Source organism: Athene noctua, chromosome 2 (assembly GCF_965140245.1).
Source record: "Athene noctua chromosome 2, bAthNoc1.hap1.1, whole genome shotgun sequence".
Taxonomy (NCBI): Eukaryota; Metazoa; Chordata; class Aves; order Strigiformes; family Strigidae; genus Athene; species Athene noctua.
Genome location: NC_134038.1, coordinates 134501740 through 134528695, shown reverse-complemented (window position 1 = coordinate 134528695; position 26956 = coordinate 134501740). Strand labels below are relative to the sequence as shown.

The 26956-nt window shown below is 34.5% G+C and overlaps 1 protein-coding gene across 5 annotated transcripts in view; it reads left to right on the top strand.

The window, feature by feature from the left end:
• Positions 1–26956, top strand: part of DGKB (diacylglycerol kinase beta) — a 360852-nt gene that overhangs the window by 144726 nt on the left and 189170 nt on the right. For all 5 annotated transcript variants that reach the window (XM_074898029.1, XM_074898032.1, XM_074898031.1 and 2 more), the window contains 3 exons: positions 10667–10752; positions 12877–12966; positions 15487–15647. In XM_074898029.1, coding sequence (XP_074754130.1) covers positions 10667–10752; positions 12877–12966; positions 15487–15647 — 337 coding nt within the window. The remainder of the gene's footprint in view (positions 1–10666; positions 10753–12876; positions 12967–15486; positions 15648–26956) is intronic.

Here is a 26956-nt window from a genome sequence, read left to right as displayed (position 1 = left end):
TCATTTTGTATGTATTGGATGTTACTTAGTTATGTCACTGGTACATGAAATTTTATATCGGTGAGAAGAGCTGCAGAAGGATATTAGGAGATACATTTTTACTGACATGGTTTACATTGTTGATTGAATATTTTTATTTGTCTAGACCTTTTTTTTTTTTTTTTTTAAGTTGGAGGAAAGTAGATGAAGGTGGAAATGCACATAGATTGTGCCTTACAGTTATATTTCAGTTGTCACAGATACACTACTGGAAAGAGTATACTCTGACAGTTTCTGCCAGTACTTCTGGTTTTAAAGGCAAATATACAGGAAGCTATTCTTTCTTAAAACCATTCTACATCAGCTGTCTATTCATTTACTGTGTTAGACTTGGGATGTGTATAGTATTCATGAAAGTGAAAATTGGATTGGGCCCAGTCCTTTTTGGAGTTCAGATTCTCAGGATATCTTGCCCTACATTGTGGCTACTGTGCAACCTGCAGAATGGTGCAAAACCTGATCAAAAGATGGAAATGAAGACATGCATGATTTCTTTCATGCCTGTAATTTTGTCCTGTACCAGGAAGTGCTGTTTTATTACTCAAATGGTATTTGTTGTTTGTATTTTGTTATCCTAGTCCTGACCCATACAGAAAATTCAAGTAGTCTTAGTTCAAAGAGTACGCAGACTAGAAAAACTGCAGAAACTTATTTCAGGAATTTGTAAGAAATTTTAACTGAGACAAAACTAGTGGCCAGTGTTGTTTTTCATACAACATAATAGGAATGCAATACTGGAGATTGAGATTATGACTTAAAACAACTGAAATATTTTTGTTCGTATTCATTTTATTTCATTGAACCTTTAAAAAAAGAAAGAAATCAAACCTCACTTACTGACTGCATTTGTGTCCATTACTGGCTTCTGTTTTTCATGTATCTTGTCATGTAAATTAACATGTATTTTAAGGCAGAAGCACAAGAGGGCAGTGTTAAGTTCAAACTGAAACCTTGCACTGAAGAGATTTAAACTTTAGTCTTTTGAACCAGGACAGTGTTTTTTAAAAATATTTCAATTTCTCTTCCTATTAGGAATCGAAATAGTTTTACTTCAGAGTCACTTTGAAGAAATTTCTAATTAATTTTCAAACAGATACTGCATTTTATTAAGCTTATTTTGGTATATTTTTTATTCATTCAACAGAAATGAATAATCCTAAATTTCCAGTCTATCTTCTGCCATCAATTCTTGCCCCTAGCAATGCTATGTAGGCTGCATATAATTTGTTCCTTAAGCGAGCAGTTGAATAAACTCTGTATTTCACTTACCAGTCCTTGTTTCCCTTTCTGCAAGGGATGGATTACCTTAATAAAAACCTTCCCTCCCATCCATCCATCCATCCATCCATCCACTCACTCATCCATCTCTATAATGCCAGTTATACTGGCTTGTCAATCAAAATGTTACTTAATATCGCCATATGTGTAATTTAGATTAAAATGGAACAGAGTGGGGGATTGTGCAACACATAGAAAAACAAAAGTGTATTCTTCATGCCAATTACTGTTATTTAGTAGAAAGGGATAAACATAATGTATATATTTAAAAGCATTTATGATTATTGTAATACATTTTAGTTGAGTCTATTTTTAGATTTTGTCTTTTGAATACTAATTTCAGACATGTTTACTTAACCTAGATATAACATAGAATGTTTATATTATTAGGGTAGAATCTGCATGGTTTTGGTAGAGCCAAGCTGTCTGCTTTAACTCACAGGTTAATGTTTCAATTTATGTTGATATTTTTCTCATGGGCTGCTGTCATCAACCAAGAAGATAACATTGACAAGTTTTCCAACTTGAGTTCCAAACCGAAGTTCTGTGGCTAACATGAATTAATATTTCCAGTTCAATTCTGTCAAAAATCAAAGTATCATGTGTTTAGATAACGGAGAAAGACAAGAGAACTAGGAAACCAATAAATCCTAAATCTGAGGGGGAATGTGAAACCACTGTATTTTTTAAAAAAAAAGTCAGCAACTCAATCACTAGGTCTTTTGTTCTTCCTCTTGAGTGGGATAGCCATATTCTTTCACAGAAATGTGTTGGAATAAAGGACTTCTTAACAGACCTGAGCTGGAACAAGGTTAAAATAATTTTTATTCAGAGGAAAATGGGTCACCAGTGGAGTCCCATATTTGAATTTCTTTGAAATCTGTAAATAATTATATATATAATTTTCTTCTTCTTTAAAAAAAAAAAAACAAACAAAAAAAAAACAAACCCACAAACACACATGTCCCCACCCCCAAAGAAACATCAAACAAGCCACCCTTCATAGTATCAGTTATTTTGCATGTTTTTATAAATATGCTGACGTGTAGCAGGTCAACAGAAAAATGTTTTGAACAAGTTGACAATAAAATTTAGTATTGCTATCTGAACATGCAGTTGTTTAAGTGGATGTGTCACCTACTTTCATAATAGTTGGGATGGTGCTTGGAGAACTGCAGGGACAGCAACACAGATGTTCTTTGCAGCTTCTTAGTATGTCTAAGCTAAGGTTTTCAGAGCTGTTTATGTCAAGGCTCGCTCTCTCTCTATATATAAAAATACGGACATGATGCAAATAAACCACACAGTAGCCGACTCGGTGACATTGATTCCTTTCCAACAATGGAAACTGACCCACTGCAAGGCCTGAAAAATCGAGGCGCTCTCCGCCAAAGGGCAACAGTACACTTTAAACACTGGTATAATAATTAATGGTTCAGACATTCTTTATTTGGGAGCAGAGAGATATGGCTGAGCTGGAGAAACCCTGTAAGCTCTGCAGCTGAACACAGGCATAAAAGGTACTCCACAGTTGTAGACTGCCACAGTTTAACAAAGTGACGTGAAAATTGCCAGGCTGATACATTGTGTAATTTGTGCCTAGCACCTGTGTTTTAGCCTTGAAAAGAGTTTCCCTGTTTGGTTGTTATATCTCTATAGGAGTCTTCTACTTATAACAACAACTGTTATTGTGGATTTAATGATCCTGAAGAATCTGAAATTCAGTTCTTGTTCACCTCACAGAGAGGTAAATAATAGCTGGATGAATAGCAGTTGAGCCACAGACCCACATGACTCTGTAGAGAGGTCACCGTTTCACAAAGGCTTTGTCCCTCTGAAAAGGCTCCTGTTCCCTTAAGTCTATTATTTAAAGTGTTTAATTTATGTTATTTTTATACTCTATAATAGAAATTATATCCACAAAAGTTGTATTTCTTTGTAAGTCCCTTAAGCATTTAATTTGGAGAACATGTATTTTTTAACTTCTACCCTCAAGCTTACCTCAACGGGCCTTTTTAAATCTTAAATTCTGTCCACTTAAAAGATGCCCAAGACAGCCAAACTGAATCCTTACAACTTATTCTGCAATTTAGTTGGGAATCTACAGCACCTAGGCCTTTATAACTTCACAAAGCAATAGGCCTATTTTGAAAATGACACTGTTTTCCCTGATTATTGGAATTGATTGCTAGAGCATTTCTTTGCTGTTGGACATTTGGAATATCCAGAGTATTCTGGGAAGACATATACACCAAGAATATTTTTAGAAGATAATAACTGCATAGTTATTTTCTTCTGAACAAAACCTTGTTGAACCTGATCCATATTTCTTTGGAAGAATTACATTTTTGCCAAAGAATGACAAAGCACGCCATGGTGGGTTGGTTGTACTCTAATGGTTAAAATTACTGTTGTGCACCATAAATCAGTAGTACTTAGAACTTAGTAAGTCTTCACATGTGAAACTTAAACCTTGGCTTTAGAGATATATTTTAAGCAACTGTTTAACAGTATTTTTACTTGTGTGACATCTGTGGTGTTTGCTGCACACGTAGCACAATCTTTAAATATTCTAAATATCACCAATTTCCACTCCTATCTCAGTCTAGACTTCCAAAGTTGTGAGTCAGATTCATTCACCTCTCTCTTAACCATTGTAAATGTTCAGTAGTGTTTGCCATGCACAGCCTTTCTCTGAAATCTATTTTAAAAGCTTGTGTCACATCCTTTAGCCTGCTTATTTGCTCTTTTTGTATTCTTGAACTGGTTCTCTTTTCTTGATCACCCCAAAATAAGCTTTTGACTATTACAGTCAAGTTACTTCTGAATGTCTGACATCATCCACTACCCAGCATATCTTGATTCACTTTTCCCACAAATGCTTCTGTGTTTCTTCTTCTGACTGGCATATATCTCTCCCAGATCTGCAAGGCTGCTATCCATCTTGTGGGTATTATGCAGATAAAGCAAATTTCATTCTTGCAGGGATCATAGGTTTAACATTATCATTATTGTTCAGTATCTGTATCAGAATGATTTGGTCCATTGACTGACTGTAATGCTCTACTGTAGAAATAAGAAATACTCTTAAGGAGTAGTTAAGGAAAACCTAGGTTTTGTTGAACATGGCTTTGAGCAACCTGATATAATGAAAAATGTCACTGCCCATGGTAGGGAGGTTGGACCAGTTGATCTTTAAAGGTACCTTCCAACCCAGATCTTTCTATAATGCTATGATATTAATGGTATTTTTTGAGTGTGAAGTATATCATGTGGACCAATGTTTTCAGTGCTGGGTACCTGACACTAAAATGTCCCCTATTATTTGTGGAGTCCCTCAATATCCCATGTGATCACACACTGAAGGACTGGGATCTTGTTTTTCTAAATGTGCCATCATGGTTTTTACCAAGCCTGTGATTTGAAATTGGCAGCCATCTTTATCCTTAGAAAGTATGAACTAAAACCAGTATTTTCAGCTGCAATATATGCATCTACCAGTTAACTTTTGCACATTAAAATGTTATTCCAGTAGAGGAATATGTTGCCCATGCAATGATAAACTAGATTTATTGAAAATATTTTTATTATAGTTATTTACTGGAATTACTGTCTCATTACAGTATACAGAAAACTGTAACTGAGAGTTGTAATGAGGTTAAAGTGTGTATGTTGTCCAGTTACATGTCCAGCTCAGCTTGGCAGTCTAGAAGAGGAAATACTGTTTAGTTTTCATTCATATTCTCAAGTAAATAACCATTTGTCAAGGATTGTATTTGCTTTGTTTAGTAGAATGACAGCAGTACAATAAAGGAGTAAACATTGCAAGAGTACAATTGCTATGTCTTTCAACTTGGTACTTTCCTGTGGACAGTTTGAGAAAAATCAGTGGTGAGCTGAACATCTATATTAGTGAAATTGCTAGATTAAACTCAGCACTGTGAATTCTAAAATGGACAAAGTTACAGGCTTTGCTTGGAATCGAGAGAGATCTATCAGATTAGTCCTTGGTCAACATAAATCTGTTAAGGTTTAGCGGGCTCTAATTTGCTTTGAGCTGGTGACATTTAGGATGAATGTTGTATCTTTTATTCGCTTCCATTCACACGCAACAAGTTCTATTCCAATGTTGTACTAGTTCACTTGTAATTACCAAACTAATAAGTTACAGATGCCATTCAAGAAAATTATGATAATATTACTGTGTTTGATTTATGCCACACTTTATGAAAAATATTTATAGAATTTAATGATTTTCTGTATTTATTGGTTCAATATTATTGTCTCAATACCTTTAAGGCCAGTGTACTTTATTACTTCAAACACAGAAGTTTTGAAATAGAAGTCATAACAAAAAAACTTGTAATACACTTTCCTCTTTAAATTGTAATCCAGAGCTTCTGAACTCCACTATATTGCAGCTGATTACAATTAGGAGCAAGTATTGCAACTGGCAAAGTTCATGTACTGTGCTTAGTAATATTGGCTGAGAAGCATGAAACAGAAGTATTAACAAATTTTAGTGATAGTTTATTTCTGAATTAATTTCCTTTTCCAAAAACTTGAATGCGAGTTACTCAGGGGCAACTGTAAATGCAGCTCAGTAAAAACAAGGCTTTAAGCCACAAGAGCTGAAGTAGGTCTAATGCCATTTAGAGTATTTAAGAGAAAATTTCTCTAATGTAGGCAGATACTAAGTTCCTTTCCCTTTTTTGCAATTTGATCTTTGCAGTGGAGAAATGTACCAAGTTAAGTAGTATTTTTATATCCACTGATAATTTGCAATTTACCTTGTTTTGCTGATATCTGTCCTGAGATACCGATATCAGTGGATTATTCTTTGCTTGGGCTATTGGCAGTTTTAATTTTTGCTTCCACTGTGAGTGAAGAAGACTGGCTGAATGATTTCACACAGTACAGTTGTTATGCTACCTTGTGTGGCTGAGCACTTGACATCTACATAGTGCAGTACTGGGAATGAAAGAAAAAGTCACAGGGAGGTACCTAATTGGAAATAATTGCATTTTATGTTTTAAAACAGTTTTACTCTGACTGGGACAGGATTTCCTGAACCAGTTCTATAATAAGTGGGGTGGGGGGGAGTGGGGTATGTGTGCTGTCTGTGCATAAATCAATTAAATGCATGATTCAACAGCAAGTAGTTAAGTCCTCTAGCGTTGGTGTTTTATTCATAAACAGTTTCTCTGCATTCATATGGATTTGATGAGGTGATTATGAGAAACTGAATTAGAGTAGTATAGGTAGTTGGAACAGTTGCCATCTTTCAGATCGAAATTACTAATTTATCAGCAGAAACTCAGTAATTGCCTGTTTGTGTGATCCTGGTGTCTGACAAAATAAAATAAAAGTAGGCTGATATCAAAACATTCAGTGGTTTAAATGTGTTTGTTTTACTTCCAGCAGATAGGAAACTGGATTATGGAAGATTAAAAGGGTCAGTTTACAAGGGAACTATCAAGATTAAGATATAGTTGATAGTTTTTTCAACTCAGTTTTATGACTGAGCCCATTTACTGTGTTAATTACTGACTATGGACTAAGAATGTATGCTTATGAAATTTGTAGAATGTGAAAAGTTGGGAGATACTGTAAAAAAAGAAAAGCTGCAGTTTAATGATGTAAGAATTTAATCATCAAGCAAGAATTAGATAATCTTGTCAATTTTGATGATAGAAATATAATAAAATACAATAATATCTTATAATCTGCATTTAGGGATTAACTGTATTGTCCTTTCTCAGTAGAAAGAAAAATGGTTCATTTTCCAGAATCACCTGACAATTCACCTACCAAAAATATCCTGCTGTTTAAGGCCTTAGTATGCAGCCATACATGTTTTTTGTCTTCCTGTGGATTACTGTAGTTGTGGTTTTTTATCTTTTATTCCCAAATGTATCGGGAGTTTTGTTTGTCCTCTGGTAGGAGATGTTAGTAGAAGTTCTGCTGATCTTTCTTGTTGCCTTTTTGCCAGTAATTGAGTAAGTGTAATTTGGATTACAGTATGTACCAGCCAAATGTTCTCCTGTGCCATTCCAGCTCCACTATGTCAAGTGATATAGGAAATCTTTTTATTATAATGCCTGTAAAAATAAAATCTGTATAAAACAGTATCTACCTATTCTCATATCCATATAAAAGGGGAATTTTTTTTAGTGGCAATCTTTTTCTTCACTAAAAAAAAAAATTGTATTAAATGATTCTTCATGATTTATAGTAAAAATCAATTTGATACCAATAAAATACATGTTTTGAAGTTTCTGATTTACCTGTTTCTCATATGCTATTTCTGTCAAGGTTATTGACATAATTTCTGTAAAGGCTATTGATATAATGGACTTTTGTACTTTGTATTTAATGTCATATTTGTCATATTGTGCTATGTAAAGAGTAATCATCTAAATTGTTATAATAATAATTTTTTTTTTTAAATGGAAATAAAACTTTTGGGGAAGAAACCCACTGTACATACTGGTTTATATTTTTATTTTATTTGATGTTTATTACATATATCTAGAATTCTTGTACGATTTTATAAATCAGTTCAAGAAAATAGGGCTGAATTTTCTGTTCTGTCCTTTACCTTAGTCTGAGATTGCACAAAGCCTTTACAGTGACTTCCATTTTTTTATTTTCACTTCAAACAACTTTTATGAAGTTCTTCAACATTCTTTTTTTTAAAACCATATAAAAATGTTCTGTGGATAAGAGGTAACAGGTGATATTAAAACATTAATTGACTAAAGCTATCTTGATGGGCAATACTTACTCTTTACCTTAAGTTCTATTAAGAAATCCGTCAAAGTCTTTCTTTACAATTATAATGCTTACTGAGTTTGAATGAAACCTTATAAACAGAAAACCATGTTCTCTTCCCAACTCTTAATGTAATGTGTAATGCACATTCTAATTCAATGAATGAGATTTATTTACATATATAATTATATAACTATATTTAAATTTATAAATTAACTTGATTTTATAAATATTTATATTTATTATCATATATTTATATTCACTGTATTTATGTATGCAAATATATGATGTATGGTATATTCTACTTTAGGTTTATGTATTTTATGTATTTATATAATGTATGTATCATTTGTATACTTAAATTTATAAAAAGTCATATGAGCTTAATGTTGTACTACGAAATTGTTTGGAAAATTCAGTGTGTATGAGTATAAAATGCTCCAGGGAAAATATGAATGAATTTTATTGGGAATTTTATTGACATTATAGTTTTGTCAGGTTTTTTAATCCCCCACTTTCTTTGGAAGTTACACTTTTTTGATGAAGATTAAATATACAGTCAAAACAAAAAGAATGTTTGATAGCCATGTGGTGAAGATGCTTGTTTATAAAAAGGGAGATGGAGGTTTAGGTCTGTGTTCTGCCTATCTCGATTAATGCTCACATCAACCCTATGCTTTTCGTGTTGGGTTTTGGTTTTGTTTGTCTGTTTTTTCCAGACTTTCTTTCGGACATCTGTTACATGTAGTAGAAATGCTTAAGTATTTATGGAAGTTAGTACCCTGCCGTCACCTTTTAAAATTTGTTTTTAAACTTATCTGAAATGCCCTCAGTACTGGAAGCAGTATAATTAAACCTACTAACTTTCTACAGACCCAACACATTGGGTCAAAGTGGGAATGCTGGTGGTGGGAGGCATTTGTCTCTTTCCCAGGTCTCATGAAGTGACAGAGGTGCACACCTGTGGGCCAGGTCGTATCTCAATGCCCACTCTTACAATGGTAGAAAGTGACTTCCAGCAGAGGGTCTTTCAGCACACAGGCTTATTAGAAGATGTGTTCCCCAAGTGATTTGACACATGATGTTTTGGATCAGAAGAGATCCTATAGCTCTTGTCCTGCAGCTGTGTGAAATAGAACACAAGAAGTGAGAAGGGCAAAGCAGAGTTTAATACAGAGGGAGTAAGCGTCCTTCAGACTTTGTACTTGACACACATAATTGTCTAAGTGCTCTTCTGAGCAGAGAAAATTAGAGACAATGGGACAACAATGTGATGGACTTAATTCTGTGTAGCTTTGCTAACCTTGAATTTCTAGTTGAAAACTGATAGAACAAGAAGGTGTCCTGTTGTATTCCACATCTTAAATAACATTTTTTGACCATTGTGCTTTGCATTTCTGTCTCCCATGCTCTTTCTTTTACTCATGTTTTTCATGTGTTCTTGATTTTGTCAAGAGGCCTAAAGAATTTTTAGAACTTTCTAGGGACAGCAACACCATTCTCTGAGCAGCATTAAAGTTTCATATGGAAAACAGCTTGAATTAAACACTTGCAAGTTATTTTATATATTTATTTGTATTGAAGAATTTGGGTATAATGTAGTAATTGTGCATTTATAAGGAGATTGAAAACTGGAAATCAGATCTGGTCACGAGCATATAGAGTATGCATTAATGTGTCTGTGACAGTAATGAATAGAGTATATATGAATGTACATACACACACACATATATATAGTAATTCAGCAAAATTACTAGAAGGTTTTTATCTAGTCACAATTTATGTGTAAGAACTAATTTCATTATCTGTCAAAAGCTATCCTGAAAAGATGCTTTTAAATTTAAAATATTGCAACTTAGAATTGTTTTAATATATCCTCGCTTTTCAGCATTATGGAACATTGGTATTGAATGAAGTGGATAATGAGGTGGTGATACTGTCCAGCACTCAATAAATATGGAAGTAGAGATAGCCAGGCAAATATTACCAAAGATATTTCACTTTTATAATATGGTTTGTTGGATGATGGAATGGATGCATTCAATCTGGTGCTTACTCATTTTGTATTAAACCATGGTGTAAACTTGTTTTATCAACCACAAAATGCTCAGATTATTATTTATTAGTGTACTATCAGAAATATGCTGGTTACATATGCATTTATAGATAGCACCTCACAAGGAAATATGGCTAATACATTTAGCCACCTTACACTTTTCTGTCTTGAGATACTTCATATATCCACTTGCAACTAGGTAAACAAATAATGTTTTCTGATAATGCTTTCTAACAGGATTTGAACTGAGACAAAGATTTGGGTTAACCATCAGGTCCAAGCTATTTCTAGTATTAGTGTACCATAGTAACCCTTGAATTAACAATTTCATATTAAATTTTTCCGATAATACTATGTTGGATTGTATTTGTCTAACAAATGTATTCATGAGCAGATGTGATGATTATTTCAAGTGTTCATTTGCCATTTAGTATTAAATGAAATGTCTTAAGCCATAAAATGTTTTCATAATGTACAATTAATTTATAATAATGAGTTATCTTCATTTACTGTTTTTAGGTTAAATTTTTTCCGAGATGTTCCTGAGTTCAGAGTACTAGCATGTGGTGGAGATGGAACAGTAGGCTGGATTTTGGATTGCATAGGTAATCAATAGCGTTTACATAGTTTTGTGTGATTTATCGTTTTACTGCTCTTCCCTATACACGAAAATATGAATGCAGCTATTTCAACCAAGACCTTGTTCATTTACATTTTTAAAATTTATTAGTCTGGAACACGATTGTTTTTAAGGATATTCAAATTGCAAAGGATATTCAGAATCCCTAGACAAGTCCAGTGTTTGCAGTCCTCTGTACAAATCATTAGGAAGGCCCATAAGTCAAGATAATACAGACTTAAATTTCCCAAGACTTATTAGGGAGAATATCTTCCACACCACATGATCATTTATTTGGCCTTTGAGGGGCAGGAGATAAAAAAATAGGTATGTGATGATGGAAATTAGGAAGGGGATGAAAAGAGGTCAAAAGATTCAACTGAAAGTTTAAATGAAGAGTGTTTAAAAGTGTGTGGTTTGTGGTAGGTGGGGACCAGAAAACCTTCAAAAGTTCCATGAAAATTAAAAATTATGTCATGAAGGAATGGGTGATAGCAAAGGCATATTTCTGATCTTGGTTTGAAAAAAATCTTTTTACAAATTCGAGCTATTAACTAACTCTCAAATAGGTTTCAGAATCATAAATCAATGTACATAAATATCAAATGTATTGCCTAAACTATGAAGGGTGAAGTTTTGCAGCTGTTAATTGTGTTACCACTTTTTCCATGAGATCTAAAATGCCATGCAGTTACTTTCTCTTTCAGTGGCATTATTTGAAAAAAAACCCTTGCATTTTGTCTTAATAAAATACTATCTTCTGCAGCAATTTTTGTGGTACAGTACAGAACTAAGAAATTATTCGGGGGAACCAGGATCCATTTGTTTCATAGGTGCAGGAAATAGATTTTCAATGCTGCCTTTCATCAAACAAGAGTCCTATGGCATATAAAGTTTAAGAAATCACCTGTTTCCAGAAACAGACACTTTCAAGTTTGAGCTTTTCTTCCCTGATCTGCTGATATACAGAGTATCTTAGCTGAGAGCAAAGCAAGAAGAAAAGGAAAAAAAAGGAAAGAAAAAAACATAGAAAGGGAAAAAACCTGCAAACTTCTTTTTCTCCTCAGTTTGACTTTTAAATATTTTGTCATTATTCTATTAAATATTAAATTTTCTCTTAAAGATTTGCAGTACACTGGTATTGTGAATGTTAAATCTTCCTAAACTATTGATGAGAGAAACTGATAAATAACAAGATGTCCCTGTCACATCCATTGGTTATATAAACTCCTGCTGAGAATTGCTGATAATTGTGCATAATTGTATGAACAAAATAGCTGATTGTTTAACTATTAATATAACTTTTAAAGTAGATATGCTACTTATTCCAATTAAATGGTGAATTTGACAAATTATATATTTGAAATATTATACCTGGGGATAGCTGCCCCACTTCCAGCTTTCAGACAAGCTGTATTTCTTGACAAGAGTTTTCCCATTGGATTTTGAACAGAGATCCTTTGGCTTGAAATGCTACAAAAGTACCAGCAAAGATTCAAAAGATAGTGTAAGTTCACACATTTCAAAACATTACTTATTAAGTACAAAATTGATTTAGAGACTTGATCAGATAATCAATGCTCATTTTGAATAGTGGGTTTAATTCCTGATGGGCAAACCTCTGGTGTTGGTTCCAGGGCGTTCTTGGTAATGGTGTTTATGTGTAGACGTGAATCCAAGTGAATACTCAGTAGAACACAAATCTGGTCACTCAGATGAAAACTGCAAAATTCATCTCATTATTCATGCACTTAAATATTACTCTTTTACATTCATAGCTGGGAATGCAGAGCTGAGACCACAACATGATCAGTCTTGGGAAGATCTTGAGTATTGTTTTTTATGAATGTCTATCACACCTATGGGTTACAAAAGTCCTTGTAATAACAATCGAGTAAATTAGGATTAAGGATTGAATATTGACTGGAGAAGGTGCTTCATAATGGAGTGCCTTGGTGAAATGCTTGTTGCTGAGCAGACAGCGTAATCTCATAAACAAAATGTATCACTGTCTTTCACTGAAACAAAATCTAACACAGTTACTTTAGCAACACCATACAATTAGATTTTTTTTGTTCCTTAGTTATTTTTTTTCCTTCTTTATTCACAGAGAAAGCGAACTTGATTAAGCATCCTCCAGTTGCTATCCTGCCTCTTGGGACTGGCAATGATTTAGCAAGGTGTCTGAGATGGGGAGGAGGTAAACACAAATTAAAATACAATGCATTATATAATTAAAAAGAAAAAAATAAATTTTGCATCAAAGTCTACTCTCAACATTTGTATTTCTTTCTTATGATGTAGGTAAAAAAAAATTATCACCTTTCTTATTTTTGGAATTAGCTCTCTGTAAATGTCATATGCACAATTTTATACATACTAGAGGTTGTACTCACTCTTCATACTTTGTAGCTTCTGCTGACACCAGAAAGGCTCCAAGGTGCAATGAGTAGTATACAACTATTTGGTTGGCCTTTTACCATCTGTATTGCAGTAATTTCTTTGATCAGTACCTTATAAAGACAGTATTCTTAAATGGATTTTAATTGGGGCTGTGCTGAAAGGGTTACTGAAAACAGGTAATAATGGGTTTGGGGTGGTTTCATCTTTTTTAATATTCATAAATATTAAATGAAAAATGTGTCTCAGCCTCAGACTAGTTCCTTTGATCCTCTCCCCTTCTCTTCTGCAGAGCATTCCAGACAGTAAGTGCTGTGGTGCTATTTATCAGGAAATGAGAAGGCAAAGAGTGCTGAAAGGAGAATATATGTAAAATCAAACCTTTAATACCCTTTGCATCCTTTCCTGGATGTATGGAGCCTTACTCTCAGTTCCTCCAATAACTTATTTTCATTACAAGATAACTTGAAAGAGACACAAAGAAGAAAGTCTTAGGCAAGACTCAGTCTCTGGTGAAAGTGTGTCAGTTTATGGGCTCATGGACAGTTCTGTTTCAGTTCTCAGTTGTTTCAGTCGAGATGTTGTGTATTTGGAACTTGGCTGTTTATTTGGAACTTCTCAGGCTCTGTAGATATCTCTTCCTTCTTCTGTCTCACTGTAGCAAGTTTCCTTTTCAAATGTCTGCCTGCTTGCCAGATAGTCTTTAGCAAATTCTTAGTAGTTTCTGTGCTATAGAACTTCTTTGTTAACCATAATATTCTGTCAAATCATTTGAGGACCGGCTTTATTCTCTGTCATGACTGGTGATTGTTTATTCACATAGTCTTAGGAAATAAAAGTAAAAAAACAAAACACCCCAAAACCTGATCAGATCAGCCTTAACTTCCCTTTCTGCACAGTTCATAGAGAAGAGAGATAGAATAATTCAGGTTGGAAGGGGTTGCAGGAATTCGTAAGTCCAACTTCTTGTTTTAACCATGGTCAGCTATAGGAACATTTGATTACACTAGTCAGGACCTGTCTTTCCATTCACTTCTATTTATTTACCTTCTGTTTTGAGTTACCCCGTTGCTTTGTGGTAGACAATGCCATAACACAGATTTTTCTGGGGCTTCCATAGATGGGAGAGGAGAAAGGGCTTCCAGAAACTAAATTGCTGGTGAGTGATCTCCAGGATGCACACACAGGGAATTGTGTATGCTGCTGTTATGATGTGGTTGGCAGTAACTAACAAAAGCATACTATGCAACCATAAAGAAATGCACCAGCAGTGGGTTTTGAGCAGGGAGGCTTTGAATGGCTTCGCTTGTTAAAACTGTTAGTGACCTAGGAAGTACATATTGCTTGAATATGAAAATTTATTTCTGATTTGAAGAAGGAATGAATCCACAGATCTTTGTTATCTATTACAAAGGCAATGGTCTGAATAGTGTTTAGCGTTGATAATGTCACGAAGCAAACAGTGAAATGTTGTTTATACTCAGGAGTGTGTAAACAAGTTTTCTACTGAGTTTAGATGACAGTCTATTGAACGACGACTACTACTGGTGCATTACCTGAAGACATGAGTGCTTCTTTGCAAGTAAGAGTAAGATCTCTCTACAGAGCAGGATGAGGCTCATAAAGATGTTGTTGAAAGGTGAAAAAATATTAGTTTTGCTGATAAGTCATCAGTTACGGATTTTAAATTTTGGATTTGTTACGCTAAACCACATTGAAACAATTGACAAAAAATAGACAGATTTTAACATTTCAGTCTCTTGTCAAACTTTAATCAGACAAACCTACTATATGTCTTTTTTCATAAATTTTGAAATAAAAGGAACTTAAGATCAATCTCATAGCAAGAACATTTTGCAAAGTGTAACCTTAGTTTATTGGATAACTGCTGTAATAGTTGAGAAAATTCAAGGGATTGGCAAGTTTCGAAGATCAATTTTCTCCAGTATAAATCTGATGCCCTGTGAAATCTGTAGAATTCATCGAATTTTACATTAATTTAGCTGAGTGGAGAAATCAGCTTTGTATTTGACTCCTTTTAATGAAAGGTGCTGGAAAATTGTCAACACTTCAAACTCAGTCCTGCTTTTCAGGTCTTATAGCCATAGTTTTCATTTTTCCAGTCATAGAATCATAGAATAGTTGGGGTTGGAAGGGACCTTTAGAGGTCATATAGTCCAAATCTCACCTGCAATAAGCAGGGACATCTTCAACTAGATCAGGTTGCTCAGAGCTCTGTCCAACCAGTTATATAGAAAGAGAAAGAAAATGGAATGAAACCTTATTATGCTTGATTAAATAACTGTTCTCATTTTGCTAGGTTATGAAGGTGAGAATTTGATGAAGATCTTAAAAGACATTGAGAACAGCTCAGAGATTTTGCTGGACAGGTGGAAATTCGAAGTAATACCCAATGATAAAGATGAGAAAGGAGACCCAGTGCCTTACAACATCATCAATAACTACTTTTCTATTGGCGTGGTAAGATTTATGCTTATCCTTAAGTGATTTTCTTTTTCTGTTTTGAATAAATATTTGCATTGCATGTTTTCAAGTGAAGAATTGTTGGCTACAGATCATTTATAATGTTATTTAGCTAGTGAAATGAATACATAGATGACTGACAGCAATTTACATAAATTTACTTGCACACATTCAAACCAGAATTATTTTTCAGGACCTTCTACCTTCCCATCTATAAAGAAGATATTTGTTTTGTTCCTAATGGTTTATGAGCAGCCATAGCACTAAATTTATATTGTCATTATAAAGCTCCTGTAAAAATATAAAGGAAAACTAATCACTTAATAAGAACTCTAAGTAACCTTTTCTGTTACTATTCACGTAATCAGAACTGTTTAAAAGAACAGAGGCATTCTTTATTTCCTCAGGGCAGTTTTAAGTAATAAAATAAAATAATAATATAAAAAACCCCACAAGTATCTTCTTGATTCTGTCTTATGGGGATATTCACAGTTAGAATGAATTATGAGGAAAAGGGGTTTAAGAAGCTCTTTGTATCCTTGGAGCTGAACCTCTAGCTTGTGCTTCTCTGTGGTTTCCCATTATATCTGCTATCCACACTGTGTATATGAGGGGAATTAGGCATGTCCATTTTGACTCTTCAGCCTTTTGCTTTGAATATGCTTTCAGACGCAAGCAGAAGGGGGACTGTGATGAGGTCCAAATTTCACAGATTGCATAGTTCATAAATAAGATTTTAAACTGAGACACAAATGAAGTCTAATTAAATTGGGAACATACCCTCCAGTACCTAGAGCTAGCTGTTCTGAAATCAACTTGTTCCACATATATTACATGAATCTGTATATTAATGTTTAACAAAAATCAAAATCCACATTTACAGGATATCTAATTCTGGAATGCAATATTTTAGAATGCTACAGAAGAGTGTTTTAATGGGAAGTACATTTTAAATCCAAGGAAATTAAGGATGTGTGCTTAGTTTATCTGATCGCTATGCTTCAACATTAGCAAGGTTCTGCCTCAACTTTAAATGATTGATGAAATTTTTACATATTAATTGCAATTCTGTAATTTTTATATATTGCCTGCCAGCAACATGCAGAGACAGTCTATTCCTTAAAAACATTCCTTGGCTTCCTATACTGTAGTCCTAAATGCTGAAAAAACAATTAATCAAGTCTCCCCAAGGTTAAGGTATTTAAGTAATAAGAAATTGTTGTGGGTTTTTTTTGCTTGTATAGATTTTAGCCACTGTTGTTCAAAGCAATGCAGAGAACAACTAGGTGCAACAGAAATAACAGAATTAGTATATAGAAGTACATAAATGCAAAGTATATGCATCAAAACCAGTCCAAAATTATGTTCATAAATGGGAGAGAAAGTGCAAAGGAAAATCTTTGGTTAAGAAAAAAAGACCATGATAACAGAAAATACCCAGCACAGGGGGACATACACAGTGACTTTGTCAAAAGGCAGTATCAGTGCTAAAGCTCACAGATGAAGAAAGAAAATAAATGTGTTATGCTAAGTAAACAAGCAAGAAGTGAGAGGGAAGAGGGATGAGATTTTACACCTGTATATTAATACAGTGCAATTTAAATTGTTTCTAAAATGTAGAGTACCACCCCATGTAAAGACACAGCACAGAAACAAAAAAATTGAATGCCAAGTAGATACTGGGACATCTGTGAATGTGCTAGGCTTCAAAGACTCCTTCAGCATTTTTCAAGGGAAGAAAACAGAATTGCATTCAAGAAAAAAAATTGAACTGAAATTATACAGTGGTGAGATCCTAATACTATTAAGGACAATGTAAACTACTTGTAGAATACTGCAGGAGAATAGCAGGCTATACTCTACACAACAGGCTCCATGGATAACCGGAAGACTTAAGTTTTCAGTTAAAAACTTTATATTCATGAATTTATTAACACTAAACTTGTGATTCTTCACATAATAGAAATGTGAACACCAGAAAGTTATACCAGGAATGGACAATACAATATGTTGCATTGAGAAAAGCTTCTAAAATTGTCCAATTGCATTTTCGAAGGAGTAAGATCTGCCAAGTGTATCATACATGGAAATATATAATATGCCTGCTTCTCATTTTTGTTGGTGTGAATAAGACAAAGCAAATGGGATAAAATCAGAAATTGGATTTTAGACTTGCTAAAACTGTATAATTCGTAATATCTCTTGAAAAGCCGGGAAAAATGTTTGCCTATGTAAATAGACAAAGTACTCAAACTTGGCTAGAACTAAAGTAAACCTACTTTCATAAAAGCAAAATTGTTTTCAGTACTTGGTGCCTAATACAAACTTCAGCAAGTACTGAATTGGGAAAGCAACAATCTCCCGTGTTGCACACCAGTCCGTAACTGCTGATACCCAAGAACACAATAGAGTTAAGCCTATAGCAGAAAAATACTAGTGCTGCCTACAGTGTTCTATTAAGAGGAACCGAAAGGATTGATATCATAGATGATGTTATTCACAGAATCATAGAAAATCATTGAGTCATATCTCCATTCCTCTCCCTAAAGTAGCGTCAGTGGCACTTGAATAATTCCTGACAGATGTTTATCCAGTTTGTTTCTAGAAATTCCTAATAAAGGAAATTTGCCTGTCATGACCTACTGTATTACTTTGTTGTCCGTACTCTGAAATTTCTTTGTCTTGGTGTAGTCTGAGCCCAGGTCATGTTGTCCTGTACAGAGTGGAGAAGGAAAACAAATTATTCCACTCCTCTGTTAAACTACTTATTACCTACTAGGAGGTCTATCAGATCATGCCTTTGTCCTGTGTTTTGTAGCCTTTTTATCTCCAATTTCTTCAACCTTTCCTCACAGAAAATGTTTTCTAGACATCTGGTCATATGTGTCACTTTTATCTGTGTTCAGATAAAATGCGAGAATTCAATCCAATTACTCCCTTTGGTTCATATCCCTCTGGAACCATAGTGCTCCCAATTAGACACAATGCTGCATTTGATCTTATCAGCACTGAGTGGACAAGAATTTATTCATGTCTTGAAGAGGATGCCTTTATTAAGAAAAAATAGCCTTCTTAATATTAGCATATATTTCTTTATTCATATTTGACTTGTGATTCATTGTTAATTTCAGATACTATTCTGAAGAACCGCTACTTCATATCTCATTAGGGTTTTCATAGGTGATTCTTCCTGCCTACATGCAGAAACTTACACTTAATTGAATTACACCCTCTTTTAATTTTTACTATTTCTCCAAGGCAGTGTTAAAACTAATGGTAACCTACAACATATTGCACACTGCCTCATAGATTCATGCCAAATAATAAGCACAGTCTCTAATCTGATATGAATAAAACCTCCTGTATGAATTTTGTAACAGTAAGGCGGAAATTGTGTTTGACAACAAACAACCTCACTGTATACTTAAAAGGCCAGTGGAGTAAAACTTAATAAAATTGTGATTGGCATGGGGCTCTTACTGCTTTAGGACCATAATTCAGGTTGTAAGGGATGGCAGGAAGATGTTAGTCCAATCTCCTGCCCTAAGCAGGGTCAGCTGTGAGAGCAGGTGACTGTACTCAGGGCTTTATCCAGTTGAGTCTTAAAAAACTCCAAGGATGGAGATGGCACAACCTCTCTGGGCAACCTGTTCTGGTGCTTGACTGTCCTTATAATGAAGTTGTTTGTCTTTGTATCCAGTGTGAATCTCTCTTGTTTCAACATACTTCATTGTCTCCCATCCTCCCAGTGCCTGCCACTGTGAGTAGTGTAAAAAGTTTGATTAGTATGTTCAAGCCAAAAAAGGCTTTTTTTCTACAGCAGTCTCAAAGCTCTGATATGTACATAAGTATATGTACTATACTATGTGTAAGTACAGGGGAAAAGAGCAAGAAACAAAGTGAGATGTAGTAGCTGAATGAGTATATGCAATGTTCAACCTGATGAAAGCACAAAGCATAGAAAAACCATAAAAATTGTAAACGAAGCTGTGTGTCAGTTTCAAGTCAGGAGATAGAAAACATCTAAAAGCAATGTAGAATAAGATAAAGGTTTTCAAGCACTCACATCCATCATTCTGTCAGGATGGCAAGATACCAGGAGAGACGTTCCATCTGCTTCCCAATAATACTAGAGTCTCTGAAACAAGCTAAATATCGAAGAAAAATATGTATTAAAGTAGTCATGTCGTATTTCCTTTTAAAAAAAAAAAACCACACACACACACACAAAACAAAACAAAACCCCTCCTCAAAAATGTTGCAGGGCCATATTAAAATGGAAGTTTGTCTTGGAAAGTCGCAGATTCGATGAGCTGGACAAACGTAACTGATAATGTTAGAGAACAGATACGCAGGCATGACAGAGGCAGGAAACATCAGGCCAACTGTCAGAGAGTGGCAAGCAGAATTACTGACATTGGTGGAGAAAATAAGAGGTTCTTTTCCCCATAATCTACACAGCCTCCTTTAACAGTCATGCATTCATGCACTACACTGTGGGCTAGCAATACTTTTCTGCAGTTGCTGCAGTACTGGAATTTCAGTCATGTCACATGATTTAGCCAACTTGGTGAGGTTATAAACTGGTAGACGGAGTGTGTGTGTAGACAGAGTATGTTGAATTGTGCATTGTATTTGTCATGGTTATCCTTTTCCCTATGGGTAAAACAACATAATTAATGCTACTTTCTTCAAGCACTCAGCTGCTTATCAGTAATGGTGAGTCAGCATGTGTATGTGGACAGTTACTTCAGATAACTTTGTGTACTGTTACACCCCTGCACATCTGATTTATTTTAGCCTAGTTGTTTTCTCTGGCTGTATCCCAGGCCTGTATTAAAAAAACCCCAAACTTCACTAATCGGTTATATGGCATGCTATCTTAGCATAGAGAAATATTTTTACAAAATTCAGTAATAACTCTTCACTTCAGTGCTTGAACTTAAAAATCAAAGAAAACACCAACCAACCAAAGTCCTCAAACTAAAACCCCATATACTCATGACTGTATGCCAGCATTACTCAAAGTGGCTAAAATAAGAGGAAAAAAGTGGATATAAATACCCCCAAAACTAAACCATGTTTTTGCAAACAATTGCTCAAAAGTCTAATCTCAGATCTTGCTAGGATCAAGCCATTTTCACCAGATAGTCATGCAGTCACAGCAAAGCATAAATACACATTGTTAATTATAAAATAGATGAGCATACATGCCATGAAATTCACAGTAAATAGACCAAATTTGAGTACACACAAAACAGTTAAGCATGGAAGATAGTGAAATAGTAATATGCTGAGTGAGACCTAAGTAATAGGAAGATGAATGACCAGCAGTCAGCAAGGCAAAATTTTGCATAAAACCAGGAAATAAGAAAACAACATCAGAACAGTCTTTGTTACCTTGAGAAGGACTTGCATCTGCCACATCATCAAACAACATAACGGCATGGTCAAAAATTTTATACAATGCTAAAATGTGAAGAAACAATCCTTTTAAGCTTAGTTGTCAAACAATTTTAGTTAGATAATTAAAATTGAGTGACAGTCAAGGGTATACATCTTTTACAGGGCAGTTATTAAAAATTGTTAAATATGTAGGGAACATATGATGCTTATTTTTAGTGTTTCTCAAATGATTGTCTCAAAGTGAGACAAAATGGGTATTTTGATAAAAACTTTCTCGAAGTGCCTCATTAAATGTTCCATTGTGATTAAACATTAGAAACCTTGACCTTTGCTAAATGCTTTGTTGAAAAGAAGGGAGAAGCAGCCATCTTACATACTTAGGGATAGGAAAGATGGGAGAGAGAGCAAGAATTCTCTGCTACTTAGGCTTGCTGTGCTTTCTCTTCAAGGTAAATATTCAGGAGAAATGTCTCAGTGTTTCTAATTTGGGCCGCCACCTAATATGTAGGAGGGGTAGGAGAACCACAGGAGTTCTAGGCACAAGCCATAGACATGCAGGATGGAGGCAGAGTTGTGTAGGCAAAGTCACAGTGGAGGTTTAGGGTTTGAATTAGTTGATTAAAAGGTTAGAAATAATATGAGCTGGGCAAAGTCTGTTCACTGATATGATTATAAAAGATAGGAAATTCACTCAGACTCTTTTTAAAATCCTTTTGTAAGTCACTTCCACTTGGATTAGTCAATGAAAGTTCCTGGAAGATTGTCCAAAATATCCTAATTTTCTAAGTCTGGGAGTACTAGCAGTGCTGTAACTGCCACATATTCACTGAAGATAAAAAAAACCCAAACCCAAACAAAAACCCCAATCAGGCAGAAACTATTATGGGGTCCTTTAAAAAAAAAAAAAAAATCTCATTGCTATTTGATATCTCACAATGAACAATTCTTATTCCTGAAGATAGGTTGAGTACTTCAGAGGCTCATCCTTGAATGGAGCAAACATCTCTAGGCTAAACCAGAGGCACAAAGGTAGTCAGCTGAGTACCAAGCATCATTCTGCAGCAGCCAACTGTGCAGGACCCTGACTTTTTACTCTTATTACGCAAACATGAAAATATTTTAAAAGATTAAATTAATTGTACTCAGATAATGACTGACCTCAAAAAGGCTAAAAATCTTTAAACCAGCCAATTCATCTATCTTTCACAGACTTCCTTTATAGTCACTCATAGCACTTTGTATTGTTTTCCATTTTGTGGGTAATAATGCTGAAAGATATTATGAATATTGCATTGCTCTTAAGATGAGAATCCTGAAGTACGTTTTCCAAAAGCAAGCATAATTTTGAATTTATTGTTCCGCCACTGAATTAGTTTGGAGTTTAACCTTTATGGAGCCAAAATTAGGTCAACATCAAACAGTACTGAAAATGTTCTACCATAAACGTTTCTTCCTTTGTTTTCTTTCAATTTTTTTACCTTTTACATAAATTATAAATTTATATCATGTTAATGAGAGCTAAACTATTAACATCACTGTTTAACTATCATTTGAATTTTTGTAACTGCATAGGGTATTACAGAACATATGCTACTAAGCCCCTTGCAGCTCTGTAATTAGAGTGTTGGAAGATAATAAGCTGAACTTGTAAACATCTGCATTGTCATTAGTACAAATTTTTATAGAAAGAAATATTACCAAGATAGATTTTTAAGGCAAATTATACCAACTAAAGTGTGGCAAAGTGCAGCCTTTCCTATGTTAAAACAGTAGATACCGTTCTAAAGTGAAGGTTCTCAGTGGTGTCAGTGCAGTATTCAAGGTGTAAGAGTAAACCAAATGCTGTAGTAATGATCAGTCTTTACAGATAGCAGCTGTAAAGATTATACTAGCTGCCTTATATATCCTTGTGTTTAACTAAAAATGTTCTGTATGAATGACTGATTAGGTAACTCTGATTTTCGTTGCAGTTTTATTCTTGGACCAGATTCCACTGAAATTTTAAACTCACTCATATGTTTGACTAAGTTACATAGCTGTTATGTATGTAAAGAACATATGTATTCTCTCTGTTCACACTTAGATGGATTGCCTAATGGTCTGGCCAGAAGGACTTCAAGGGGTGCTCTTAGGATATCTCTTAGGATAACTGCAGAGTCCCTTAGAGGCTTACATCCTTTGTAAATCCAGAACTGCTTCTCCCTTGTGTAGGCTGATTAGCTGGGTGCATGCTTTAGGTGTGAGCCTACTTGGGATCTTTGGTACTTTTCTATATACATACCCTAAAGAGTTATTGTCAATAGAATCAAGCTCCTTAGGAAGCTTAAAGCTATAGCTAATCTTATTCAGACTATTTCATTTGCACAAGTTACTTAAGATATGGAAAACGTCTATCTACTAAATGAAAGAGGATTTAAATAAGAATCTTCCAGCGTCCTTTCAGCTGAAACTTTGAATACATGTGCAGACACATACACAAGAACATATTGGAGGGAGAAAAGGAGTGGAATGCTCTAGGACAATAATTAAGACAGTAACCTGGAAGGGAACTGTGATATCCAGATTCCTGTTCCATCTGTTGTTTTTGTCCATTTGATTAACTTGTACATGGCAATTCAGATACTTCCACTACTATGAATGACTTCTTTTCTAGCATCAATAGATACAGAATTTTAATGCCAAAACTGAACTTATGCAAGTAGAACACCTCAGTCTTTCACTCAGTCTTTACAACATGTGATAATTGATTTCATAGCAATATGGTGATATTCTCACTTGGATGATCTACAACAAAAATATTTTTTGGAAGTGTATTTAGTTAAGGCAATAAAGATATCTGAATGTGCCTGGAAATATTCTGTAAGTTCTTTGAGAAACAAGTCAGTATTATATTCTGGTTTAATAAGAAAAATAATCAGTTATCAGGTAGAGGGGAAACTTCTTTAATACTAGTAAGTAATACTGCAATCAGGATGTGTTCTCTGCAAAATTATTATCACAAAGTAGTAAAGGTCTGTGACAAAGACAAGTGTACTTTTATGACACCTAATATGTTACTATACAAATGCACTATCAAATAGATATTTGCATGGTCATGATTTAGTATCCTTCAGCCTTAACCAGTCACTAAGAGCCTCTTATTCTGCCAGTGGGGAAAAATATGACTGCTTAATTCTCATAATCATAAATTTGAACTTGTTATGGGTCTGCTTCCCCATCAGTATACTCTAAGTCATCAACCTCTACTTCCATTACATCTCCTTAATTCTTTTTTTTTTTGTAAAACAAAACAAAAAAAAAAAACCTTTAAGAAAAAAATCTTACATAGAAACCATATTTTCTTCTTTTCTTATGAAAAAAACATTTCATTAACATCAGTAGAAACTTTGTCTATGAGAATTTTAAAGTCACAGAATACCAGAGTGTAAGTAGGGTTGTTCATCTAACTGACAATGTGATCCCATTATCTTTTATTTCATCTATATTATTAGGGTTTATTTATTTCTACAGAAAATTAGTTTCTTATGGTATATATCATTTACAAAAGGGAATGAATTTTAGTTTTGCAGTAGCCACATATTCTGAAATTTCAGAGCCTTATAGCATTTTGCTGATCTTGGTGGTTAGAATAATTTTTTTTTTTTTTTTTTTTTTTTTTTTTCAATGGTGAAAAGTCCTGAGGACATTTGCTATTTAGGCCCTGGTTCAATGCAGAATTTAAGCACATGTGCATCTTACCACTAATTCAATGTGACATCTGAGTATGTGTTTAAACTTTCCTGATCTACGAAGCAGTTAAACACCATTTTCTGCAGTTTCAGTAATATGACTGGACAAATGCACATGTTGAATTCTGGGCATTTGGTGTAAGCTAGTTAATTATTCAAGTCAGATTTGTGGGTATACATAACTAAAAATCATGTTTGTTTGTTTCCTGAACTAATATGAATATAAGCACATGCTTAAGTGATTTTGTAAGTCTTAATCATCACTTTCAATGTGATAATGGAATGCTGTGTTATATTGGATCATTTCTGTGCCAGTGAGGGAAAGAACATTTAATAATAAACAGTATTATTGCTTTGTGATCCAAATAACTTTTTTTCTGCAAAAAGGGTTAAGAGAGTGAAGAATTAATCTATGTATGAATATAAATACGATTTTAAAAGATCCATATTGATACTGCATATATCTAGCCTCAGTCTTGTAGCTATATCTGCAGAAGTGATTGCTCTATCTGTGGAGAGAATTCTGCTCTCTTTAAGGATTGTGTTCAGAACAGCTTCAATTACAAATTTGAAATACTACCTTATTCAGAAGTTATTGGTAGTTCAATGTGTAGTTATCTTGTTTAATCTCCAAACATTGCTTATCTTTTCTAAATTAGTTATTGTTACAGGCTTTTTCTGTTTGCATATTTGAACCATCTTTACTCTTCACCTTTTGTTGCTATTAAAATTCTTCTGCAGAAATTTTGGACGTAATATAGGGCAAGTAGGGGTGATGCAGACTTTTTTGTCGCTGGTCGTTATTTTTTTTTTAATATGATAGGAAGCCACAAACATATACTTCATGCCACAGAAAGCTCTATCTGTAGAATAATTCATAGATAAGGAGTGATAGGAGCCTTTCTGAAGGTTTCCCCTCATTGCTGTGTGATGATATTTCCCTGGACATGGAGAATATGAATTCCATAGCTAGAAATATTTAGCCTTAGAGTTGGTAATATCTCTATTGCAACACTGCTGGTGGTGTTTCCTGCTAGCTAGTTTTCTTCTGACACCGTAGATTTAGTTTACCTTATAAATCTCTCTTGTGTCATAACCTTCTACCATTCATAAGGTGTATCAGGGTACCCTATACAGAGAGCTGCACTGTACTGCATGCAATGTGTAAGGTACATTCATGCAGAGAACCGAAAATTCATAGCTTACTCTACTACCTAATGAATCCTCCTACTACAAAAAATGATAGTTTCCTGAGGGACCATTTCTTGTGGTTTAAACAAGTATAAAAGAATTTAAAGAATTTAGATTATTCCTACTGTTTGGTCATTTATTTTAATTGTAATGCTAAAATGTGAATTTATGCCAAAATGTGCTGGAACTTCTTGAAAATCTGTATATATATCATATAGATTGATTAAGAATTGTGTGTGTAATTTCACTTGTAGTGCAGCAGGAATACTGAGGTCTGTGCAGAATTCACTGTAGGTTTTTGTCAGGTTCAGTGAAAATACAGTTCTGTGGGCTATATTTAAATTAGCAAGTAATTGGGCTCAGTAGGAGTGTAGCAATTGATGCTGAGTCCCTTCTGTCTACAAAACATGCAGTTTTTGAGTCTTAATTCAAACTGGATATAGTCTGTTCCCCTACGATGAACTCTCTTGGCATGTGCTTGTCCTGAAGTGACCTGAAAGACTGGTCATTGGTTTGGCCTGTGTGTCCCCATATTGTGGGAAGAGCACACCAGCCACACTAAATGTGTTTCCTTCCAAAGGTATCTGGCTGAGATGCACCAGTTTTCACTTGAAACAGAATCACAGGAAGAGGGGATGGTGAGAGAGATTTGCTTTAAAATTTCACTGCTGCTCCAACAGTTTTGCAGTAAACCTGAAAAAGTCATATAGCGGTATAGTGTGTCTAACTTCGACCCACCTTCTTCCTTTTCTGTTTTCCCACATATATTTTTTTTTTCTTTAGGCATTTTAGGTATTTGAGACTGTCCTTTATTTAACTTTTGATGATGAGGTTAGAACAGTGCTGAATACCTCGAACAGACTCCCTTGTTTTAGATTTATGAGTAGCTCATGCACTTGCTATCATGTATTACCTGTTCATGTCATGTGAAATTATTCTAGTGTGAAGTCCAAGGCTAGAAAGTGACTTGTTTCCTATAGT